Below are 11,280 nucleotides of genomic sequence, written 5' to 3'. Positions count from 1 at the left end.
ATGAAGAACAGCATTTCGAAGGTGACATTCCACTTGTTACCCCTGCAAGCAACAGATGTCAGACTCACACTACATGCCCCAGGACTGGCCACCCACCTTTCCGCCCTTAAAGAAGCCTGACCTTTGTTCCCTCTGGGCTTCTTCACTGCGGACTAGCTGTTCTGCAGAATTTAACACACACACTACGACAGACTGTTTAATCGTGCTTTCTGCAGAACAGATCAGCAAATTGTTAGTGGAAAGTAAGGCTACAAGCAATATTTGGCTTTAGTCCAACTGGTGTTACTAAAGTAAAGGAAATTAAACAAAATGCTTATATAGTATTTCAGTATCACAAACTGGTCTAGTTTTGAAGTAAAGAATAAAATGTAGCTTAAAATAAATGTCATTTACAACACCATAAGAAATTGATTCAAAAGAAAACAATATGAGAATGATTGTGCATCAGTTCTGTTTCAGTGCTGCTGTGTGTTTTCTTTGTTTCAGGCATGAGAACATTAAACTGTGTCTGATAGGACAGTACCATCTGAAACAAAGCATTCCAAGAAGATTACATGCAAGTGCTAGATCCCTCTTAGCTGCAGACACTGCCGTAAGACACAAGTCAGCGTTCAACCCCAAGTAGAAATGTGGCCTCTAAAAAGTTAAAAGTTTCTATGCTGCAAGAAAATGCTGGCTTTAAGTTCTGGTGTCATAACTGACTTTGCCAGACTATGAGCAGAACTTTTCTTGTTCTCGATTTCAATAATGTTTTTTTTTTCTTTTTTGGGGGGTCTCACTGTGTAAGGCGTTTGGTAAACGTATGTTACGGTTTAGTTGCTCCAGTGTGCATGTCACATGTCCACCTTCCAGGGTAACCTCTGGTGTTGGAACAAACTCAGGTGATTTAATGTGGTATACATTACAATATGCTATGATGCAATGACTTAGAGAGAAAATAAATTACAGGAATGTCAAATAACCACATTCAGTGATCAAGCTTCAGAGCAGACTCATACAGAGATTTCAAATTCAATTTTGAGAACAGAGTATACTGTCAAAATAAATTATCTTAAATAAAATGACTTTTTTCATATAGCTACAGTATCTTGCACACAAAAAACACCCAAGGTGCAGCTGGAAGGGGTAAATAACTGAAATGAATTCTATTTAGGGAAGTAAATAAATTGTCATTCCACATTCAGCTCAAACATTAAAATAAAACAGACTACTGTTGATTTAAAAGAAAAGTCTGTATTGAAGCCTACAAAATTCAAAGTGGTACTGCACTGCATACACCAGGAAGATGCATTAACTAAATTTAGTTTGCTACAGTGAGAAGTGTTAAGGAGCATCACATTTCGGAATATGTACATACACACAACACTGTTTTAAAGTCTTGAACACAGCAGATGTACAAAAGGAGAGACTGAAGGCAAATTTCTTCACTGTTCCTGACTAATTCCCAAGTTACTAATATAATATGTTGAGCAGCTGTCTACATTGTCAAAGTCAAAAGGGCACCACAGACAAAATGCCACTGCAGGCTTGTTGATTATTCTGCAATCTATTTTTTTCTTTGAAATGATACAAAAGCTTTAAATGAGCAATTATTCACCCGGCTCGATCTCATGTGGAACAACTGGAAGTAACTTCACTTTACATTTTGTCTCCCAAAAGACTGGGACTTGAACACGTGTGGTAAAATCATTCACCAGGATTCTCAAGAGTTTTGAAATTCGCCCTAGCACGGGGCTGGGTCAATTGACATAGCGGGTTCAGCCCTTGTCCATGTGGATTGGGCGCTCTTGGGTGTGCCTGGTGACTCAAATCCAGGGTCTGTCCAAATACACTACTGTTGTAGTGATGGCTATGATGCAATCACTAAGCAATCAAGTCCAAACAGAAAAACTATGTACTGCAATTCTGTGCTCAGCAGGCTGTAGCATCTCTAGCGTATTACTAATGGCAGCATATGTTTATTCTAAAAAGGTACATGTAAAGATACTATTAATCCCATCAGAAAACTTTTAAAAAAATATTTTAAAAGTTAACAGAATACCATTAACCCCAAGGTAAAAAAAAAAAGATAAGCCCATATTTTATCTACCCCCAGATGCCCCCATGTATGATCAGTACATGATGTTTCAATGTAAGCGTGTTAAGTATATTCACTCCAGACTGTGCACAGCATGTGATTTATTTAAATATTGTATAAAAAGGTAAGAGAGACAGTTGTGAAAGATGATTTTAAACCTGGAACGTTGATCTCACATCTCTTTGTCAAGGTCCATATTTGAATCCTGCGACCGATACACCTTTGGCAGTCTGGCTTTCCTTAGGGGATGTTTGCTTTCTCTTCTTGGATCAGCAACATATTACAACTTGGCACAAGTAAGACCTTTTGGCTTAAAGCTGTGGAGTGTCTTAGCAGGTGGGAAACACAACAGGCACAACTGGAGTGACTTTTCTGGTCTGCTCCAATACAAGCGACTCGTCTTTCACACTTGCTGCACGTCTGGCTGCGGCTGGAATTTGAAGATCTAGAAACCGAATGATGCCCCTTCCGCGTCCTCTTACAATACGTGATGCTGATGATTTTTTTTGTTGCTTTGAAAGAGTCTGCGTACGGGCCAATCAGAAAAAGAAGCTAGGAACGTTAAAAAAAAAAGAAGGGATAAGGCTATGAGGCCTCAAGACCAATATTTTTTTAAAAAGAAAAGGCATCCGATCTGACTTGACCGCACAGCAAGCATTCCAAGTTCTTCATGTTGCTCATTAAGATGAGGGGGCTACAACATTATGGGTAGCCTACATAAAAGTCTGCAGGAGCTGTCACTTTCTTCCTCGTGACTCTGGTCTTTTAAAATCTAGTGCGTAGAGGGCAGTGGCCAGGGCAGCGTAGAGGTGGGTGGTGTTGAAGCGCAGGCAGTACACTGGGCTGCTAGTTGGGGAGGACAGAGAGAAGGTCTGCAACAACAGCAAGAAAGAGGGGTTTTAACTTACTGCCTGACGAGACATCCACACCTCACAACTGCCAAAAATTGACATCACTAAATAAAATGCTGCAAATGGCAAAAAGCTTGCAATGTGCATTCCTCATCAAACAGGCTAACTAGTCCAACAATCAACAAATTCTAAAAGGAGAGGAAGAGTCAGCTGCGTAAGATATTAAAGGCTGGATGCACCACTGAAGAGAATCTGTACTTTACAAGACATTTCTTATTCACCAAGCACTTTTAAGACACTTGCTTTCTCTTTATGTCACCCAATAACATAGTACAAGCAAGGTTATGGTTTCCATGGGTAAGAAATTAATACAGAATAAGATGCCAACCTACAGCTGCAGAAGTGGATAATCTTCCAGCAGTGACATCCATAACTCATTTCCCCTTTTAAAAATCACCAAAACAGAATTACACATTAAGCAATATATTTATAGTTTAGACTATTTATTATCAAAACAAAAAATATGGCAAAGGAATACTATTACGTTTAAAAATCAGGCACTATCTGGCCTGGAAATGTCCTGATTAACTTCAGGAAGCCATACCTGTAAACATCGGGTCTGTCGTTTGTCCCAGAGCCTCACCACTCCATAGTAGGAGGAGCCACTGGCGATCATGTGGTTCCCATCGCTCTGGATACAGTACAGAGCACTGTCATGAGGCTCCTCCCATTCCATGACACACTTCCTGTTGGACAAAAGAGAATTCCACATAGGAGATATCAGTATTTTTGTGTTATAGCTCCATAATATCACATTCTCCAACACTGGGGAGCAAAGAATATGATGGTGGCTTTGATATTTCTTATCACCTTTCTAAAAAGATAGCTGCACTGCTATTCCACCATATCAAACACAGGAGACAAAGGGAACACAGTAGGGGAATAAAGCAAACAAGGGAAATACATACATAATAAGTGGTAATACATTATAAAATAGAAATTAACAATGTGCAGTATGTCTTGTTACTTTTTATATAGTAATATGTTACATTTAAGTGCTACAATTACTGCAGAGAAGATACAGTAATCTCAGCATCACAATAAAAAATGTTCAGCATTAGAACATAAAACCTACATACACAAAAAGTGGCACAGTACAAGCATCAAGATAGGCTCGTAAGTTGAGTCTTTGAATTGCGATTGTAATTTTACCATGAAATGTTAAAATGTTTCCAATCTATATCAGCGACTGTCTTATAGTTACTAGATGCTACTTAGTCTCTCTGAAACCAGCGATCATAACCAACAGTCAAAACATTTTAGGTCTTTATGTTTCTTTTCACGTAGCTTCAAGAAGTGATTTGCTCTAAAGTAGTTATTTGTTGTGGGGGAAAAGTGTTCCAGGAAGATCAGAAAAACATCTACAAATGTGAAACCCTGAATTTAAACATGACTTTAATGAGCGCTTTTTTCTGCATAACACAAGTAGAGCAGGATGTTTCATATCCAATGGATATGGGTAAATCTAGATTACACTTCAGTCTCATTGTGTGTTTACAAATGTTCAGAGGTACATTAAACACCTAAAAACCTATAGCAAGACAAATTTCATTGCAGCTGTCTACTAGTTTAAAATATTTAGAAGAGTGATTTGCATAAAAAGAAAAAGTATGTACTCGGGTAATAATGACATAAAAGAATAAAACTTACTATCTAAATGTTTAGGAATGCACATCTACAATACAACAGCTTGCATGTCTATCCAACAGGCCAACTATTACTGAAAAATCAACACCAAGTTAGCAGATAGGATTTAAACTTTGCTTTGGAATCATAAAAAGTAATCCTCAAAAAATGGCATAGTTCCACAGATTTTCTACTGTGGAATTAATCAGTTTCTTCTCAGAGTAATACCACTCCAGACAGGAACTAACCCTGCCACTTTAACTGCAGGACATTAGAAGTGTAGTCAAGGGACAGAAAATAAAAAGGCAGAAGGAGTCTGGTGCTGGTGGCTTGACATAAGACCTGAAGCAGGCCCTGCTTTCTCTCTCTATCTCTGAGGGATGATACACCTATCACGTCGAAGCTCAAAGCAACAGGAAACGAGGGTCTTTTGAGAGCAAGTGGCTCCTAGACGCTAGCTGCATAGCTAGGTGTAACCTCATCTTGTTTACGGAAAGGGGCTCTCCTGTTCTAGTGCTGGCCAGGGAGGATCGAAACGGTTAAGGGAAGTGTCCGTGGGAGGACAGCCAATAGAGATCAATTCTCCATTAAGGGCTTTATTAATAACTAATGCAGTGGGACTGCCACAGAGACGCTTGGCAGACACCAGGGCAGCAGGAGGACGGGAGAGATGTCTGGCCAACCTCTCTCGAGGGAGAGTAGCGCTGCCTTGAGTGGACCAAAGGCCGAGGGCAGTCTTCCCATTTTGAGCTCCATCTAAATGTTGTGTTTCTTGCCTACAAACATACTACCTTACCTGTACCACTTACAGTACCTGAGCTGTGGTATAATAAATACAGTGTATATACAGAATCTGTTATGCTGGCATCCTATCCACTACAGGCTAGAAATTTGCCTTGCTCTTCCCCTGTCTGCTGGGTTGGTCTCTAGTTCAACAACATATTGGATTAAGCAGGTAGTCCTGCTTGAAAAGGGCTAGATTGAATGGATAAATCGCCACAATATTTCTTTTGAAAGTAGTTTATACCCTCTTTGTGTTCCTTTTCGCAGGGTTTCAAGTAGTGATTTTCTCTAAAGTGGTCTTTTGCTGTTGCAAAAATGTTACAGGAAGATCAAAAAAGCTACTGAAAAAAAGTGAAAACCTGAATTTAAACATAAGTATTTAAGGATGCCAGTTTAAAGCGGATAAATAAATGAACTCCTTGTTCATCCTTCAAATAGTCTATTGCTTTCAATGTAATGGTTTTGTCCATTTAAAAGCTACATACAGCTATTACAATCAAAGAATAGAAATATTCTCAATTGAAAGCATTGCTTTGCAGCAGGACTGGGAAACAATGATACTGAGGGTTTTAAAGCCCACTGGAAAAATATGGAATATTGGAAAGTGCCAGCTTCGTTTTTGTAATGTCTTCAAAATATCTTTTTTGCATGTATGTACTACACAAAGTATACCACATATTTTCTTAATTTCCTTACAGATTGTCTTTAGAAATAACTAGATATTTCATAAATCACAATTTACCACCATTCGCAAAAAGCACTGGAAGGAAACAAGTATTGATAAGCAAGTTAATTACAGAGTTGTGGAAAGATTTACTTTTGTAAGTAGTTTATTTTTGCGATATCAACTGCAATCAATCACCCTTGAGCCCAGTTCCCTCTCAGTCACTTCACATTTGCGCTGGAACAGACCTTAGGAGGACAAGATGAAAGACTATCTGATGATCAAGCATGTATTGGCCTCCCCTGGTTTCAGTGTGAATTATTGATATCTAAAGAGGGAGCATTTATCTTCCAATCTCTCTAGGGCCCTCTTTCAATCACATCTCATTTGTGTTACTTCACTGAGTTTATGTAATTGTGTGAGCACACTGTGGATCCCCACTAAACACACACACCTGCCTCACTGCTCCCCAGCACCGACATGGTTCTTTTGGGGCATCCATCAGACCGCCAGTCCCACAGGACTCCGATTAAGGGCCCCAAACAGTAAGTGGAAGGCTGTAAATCCCATGACACTACCTGTCTAAAACACGTCGTCTTCAATAAATAAAAAGCAACAAAAAAGAGATTTTGTGTGTTCCTATTCCTGGATCAAACTGTAATTCATGATTACTACACACTCCCACAGTCCAAAAACATACTGGTAGGTTAACGGGCTGATAGGAAAACGCGCCCCAGAGTGAGCACGTACATGTTTGTGTCTGTGTGCCCTGCAATGGACCGGCGTCCCATCTAGGGTGCATTCTGGCTTGTACTCATTGCTTGCTGGGATATCTGGCAACGCTGTATTGGATGAAGTGGTTAAAAAAGAATGGATGGATGAACAGATTAATATGTGGGCTTCACAAGGGGACTCTAAACAGATCCAGACATGGTCTATCATCAGACTTTGTTGGTCTGTCTAGGTACACTTTCACGGTGTAAGGACGTGATACACGTTCACAGTGAAACAAGACAGTCACAGGGTCACAGTAATAGAGACGCTCTTGTCTGTAAACTAGAATACATACATTTACTTGATCTGGCTTTTTCACATGTAGGTCTACGTTTGGTCACTCAAGTTTCAAGACCCCCATTTTGCTTTAAAACAACATGTGTACTGCTTGACTACATAGTGTCAGGGGAAAAAATGAGGTGTAAGTATCTCTCAGCACCTAAAAACCTTCAGAAAAACAGCACAAAGCTGCCCGACAATTGCAAGATCAAAAGAGTTGTAGATGACAAAGTTCTCCTTGAAGGAAGGAATTGGATCCCACTACTTACTCGGAGCTAGCCCTGATGTCCCAGTACCGTATGTAGGTGTCATAGCCGCAGGACAGGAGGGTTGAAGCAGACTCATAGGCTATATCAAGGACTCCTGCACCCCGCCGAAAGTCATTTCCCAGGCAAGACAGCAGCTGGCAGCTGGGGGAGAGAGAGAGAACTGAGAACACTGGAAGGTCCGTCCATTAGGTAACCATAGTTTGCCAACTGAAGTCCATTAATGACCCGCATTGAACCAACAGCCCCAGAAGTTTCTCATTTGTTGCTGGTTTACATTCACACTTGATCTACATCATGTAGATTGAAATCAGACTCATAGCGCGTTTGGGGTTTCATTCAAAGTTCTCCAGACTCAATTTCCTTGAAGTGTTAATGCAGTGAGCACAAAAAAAAAAGTTTATCAGGAAACCGGAAATGCCTCAATCTACACAGTTACTGTCACTGTCACTGTCTGATCAGAATCAAGACTGAGATTTTCTGTATCTACTAGGAGTTAAGACTTTTAAAAGAACAATTAAGGACATTAACTATTCCATGTTTTGTGAAAACGGGAAGAAAAAGCATTATTGATTCCTTAAAGGCTCAGCACACACACGGCAAAATAATGTGTAGCTCTCATGTGTCTGATTAATAATAAGATTTGCATCATTTAAAGCAAAATTCAGTTCCTACTTAATACATGGCTATTTAATTGCTTTGGAAGCATTACAATACTAACCTCTTATGATGCTTTGTCTAAACATAGTCTTCTCTTTTTTGTGGGATGTAATAGACACCTGGGCTATGGAGACACTGGTCTCGCTTCTTTATGTCTCAGTTAACTCATTACTGTCTGACTCCTGAGGCCTTATTCCAGAGCAAATGCCTTAATTCGCCGAGATAATCCTCACGCACAACCACCCCCACTCGGTGCCTCTCCCAACGACTGGGGACCACACAAAAGAGAAATCAAGTGCTAGGAGATGTTAAAATAAGTAAACACCTTTGTGTCACAGAAATCACTCAGAAAGCAGATTAGTAGTGAACAAAATAAAGAAGTTGCGGTCCATTCCCAGATGAGAGAAACCAGGGGCCAGGGCTCTCTCTGTAGGCAACACGCTTCTCTGATCACAGCTAGGCCAGCCTGCTGGGCCAAGCTCGCTCCTCAGCCTACACTCCAAAGAGCAGATTATGTAGAATAACAATTTCTTTGTTGCCGTTTAATTCCCTCCATGACCGTGACTGTGTGTGACTTATGGGCCCTTGATACCTGGTCCCTAGCAACTATTTAGAGGAGCCGGCTGTCCCTAGCGACCGCCCCCCACAACTGCTTCTCCTACTGGCCTCAACATCGAGGGCAGACTGGTAATCCCCAACCATCGCTCCAGGAGGGAGCTTATTGGACATGGGCTTTCTCAGCAATGGGGTCTCTGGACAAACCATAGGTTGTGGTGGCTTCACTGGGAAACAACTTTCAGCTCATGAGCGGCTCCATCATTAAAGGGAAAGAACCACTCCCATCTCCTCCCAGTCCTAATGGACTAATTGCGTCATCAGAGATCATTAGTATAACAATGGAAATGAACATCCGTAAGCACTAATAAAAATGTTTTGGTGTTATAAAGCCTGCTGGGGTGAATATGAAGGGCACTACATGGAAAACTGAATTGTATTGGATGGGATTTTAATTAGATATATGGTGATCATAAAATGTTTAGTCTATCAGTAATGACAGTGCAGATGTGGTAAATACAATCACTAATCATCCTGTATATTATGGTATAATACATGCTATACACTGCATTTTCTGTACATTTGCTCCATGAGGAATGGACAACAAAATTTAACTTTTCACAGAACACAACATGCGTACAGTATGTCAAAAAAGTACTGATGGTACTGGATTCATGAAGAAATATAAAACATGATAAGACAATGGCAGCACAGTGGCGCTGTGGTTAGTATTGCTGCCTCAGGGCCCCAAGTTCAGTTCCTGGGGTGCTATCTGCTTGGAGTTTGTATGTTTTCCCAGCGTTCATGTGGGTTTCCTTCAGGTGCTCCAGTTTCCCCCTACAGTAAAAGACAAGCTAGTACAGTCGGTTAATTGGCTTCTGTAAAAACTGGCTCTGGATTGAGTGCATGCAGATTTGTGTCTGTGTGTGTGTCCTGCAATGGACTGGCATCCCATCCATCCAGGGAGTATCCTGCCTTGCTGGGTTAGGCTCCGTTTCCCCCTGCAACTCTGCACTGGATAAAGCAGTTAGAGAACGGACAGACGGATACAAGACAATATATCAAAACATGTGGCCACCAGGAAGGACACACCATCAGCCATGTTGCAAACTCTCTCAAGAACTGTGGAAATAAACTTTTTTTATTACAGCAGTTTATTACTGCTGATCTGTCTTGACACACAAATATGGCATTGCGCATTAGCTCAGAAAATAACCTCCTTGTCTTCAGCACAGGTACAGACATCTGTCCTGAAGGCTGATTTTGAACTTGAAACCTAGTCTTCTTGCCCAGGGGTCCAGGCGAGTGCACTGACGAAGAAGCAGGGAGTTTTAGGCTGCCTGGCTGTCAAAGTGCTGCCACTGTGAATCCTATAAAGTACAGGCCCTGCTGGTGGAGACGAAAGGTATTTGCCGGTACAAGTGCCCCCTCACAGTGAGGAACTGGGTTGTGAACAGCAGGCCCACCACGAACAGCCCTTTGCTGTGTCATGGTGGTGTGCAACCTCCTATCTCAACCCCTATGCAACTCTTACCCCCCTCCTTGCCTTCCCTCCACTCAGGACACTCAAAGATGAAAGGAAGAGAAAACCGATAACACAAAAATAAGACACATTTTAGACGTTCGGAACTTCAAACAAAAAAAAAAGCCAGAAAAAAACAACAATAATAAAAAGAAGCCCACACAACCGGCAGTTGCCCTGGTTGTTTCCTAGCTGATGTCAATGCAGTTAAGGGGAAGAAAGCAAAACAAGCATCTTAAGTCATTAGGCCAGTGGTGGCATTCCTTCTTGAAACACAACTGAAGATAAACGTATAATCTTTTTTAACTATCCTGTTTGGAAAGGTAGTTGGCTTTTCCTTCTGATTCAGCAGAGATTACCTCCATGTTTGACTTTTTTATTAAATTAAGTTTCCTTTGGAGTCTGCTTTTGGCACTGCATTAATGAATAAAGAAACTCTGATAATGCAAATATACATACAGCATATAGCTGGTGTAAAGGTTTCTATCACAGCTTTGCACAATACTTAGTTATAGCTTTTTAACTGTATCTCTATCACCAAGTGCAACTCTATTGTTGCTTCTAATGCATTGTGGGTGTGGTTTTAACAGCCTAACCAGAAGGTGTCATACTTCAAGGGTGTCTCTTTGAACGCTTTTAAGTTGCAGGTGTGGGAGCAAACATTACATAGAGAACAGCAGCACCACATTTTAGGGATTGAACACTATGAACAGCCACTTGAGAGAGGAAATACAAGAGAGGGCGATTATCTTGACACAGGCGGCCAAACAGAAATGCACGTTGAAACGTTTCAATCATGGTCCTGTGACCTTAACATAGGGAAAAAAAGACCCCCTAACTCACTTCTCTTGTGACCAGCATGGAAATCCTTTTCAGCAATGTTAAAAAGCTGACACTAAGTCCTCCTAGTTATTAAGTGGAGACAAGTGGCAAAGTGCACAAACACTTCAAGAACTCAAACAAACCGAGAGGACTTTGATGCTTCTATAAGGCACACAGCCATATTATCTGTACAGTCAGACAACTAGGGAAAAAAGTCACAGTGACTATTTTTGGTTAAATAAATTCCACCTCAAGAATTAAGTAGATTTTTTTAATGATAGTGCTAATGCATCAAAACCATCTTTCCATCTTTGCTTAAGCCACTGACAGTAGTAATTAAA

The 11,280-nt window shown here is 40.7% G+C and overlaps 1 protein-coding gene across 1 annotated transcript in view; it reads right to left on the bottom strand.

Moving 5' to 3' along the window:
- Positions 1-1,215: 1,215 nt before the first annotated feature.
- Positions 1,216-11,280, bottom strand: part of fbxw4 (F-box and WD repeat domain containing 4) — a 52,977-nt gene continuing 42,912 nt past the window's right edge. Inside the window, exons 7-9 of the mRNA XM_088917125.1 lie at positions 7,384-7,524; positions 3,533-3,674; positions 1,216-2,949 (exon numbers count right to left, since the gene is read on the bottom strand). Coding sequence (XP_088773251.1) covers positions 2,815-2,949; positions 3,533-3,674; positions 7,384-7,524 — 418 coding nt within the window. The 3' untranslated portion in view covers positions 1,216-2,814. The remainder of the gene's footprint in view (positions 2,950-3,532; positions 3,675-7,383; positions 7,525-11,280) is intronic.

The sequence above is a fragment of the Atractosteus spatula genome, chromosome 5, assembly GCF_055471065.1.
Source record: "Atractosteus spatula isolate fAtrSpa1 chromosome 5, fAtrSpa1.hap1, whole genome shotgun sequence".
In the NCBI taxonomy this organism is placed as follows: Eukaryota; Metazoa; Chordata; class Actinopteri; order Semionotiformes; family Lepisosteidae; genus Atractosteus; species Atractosteus spatula.
This window is presented reverse-complemented; position numbering and strand designations above follow the sequence as displayed.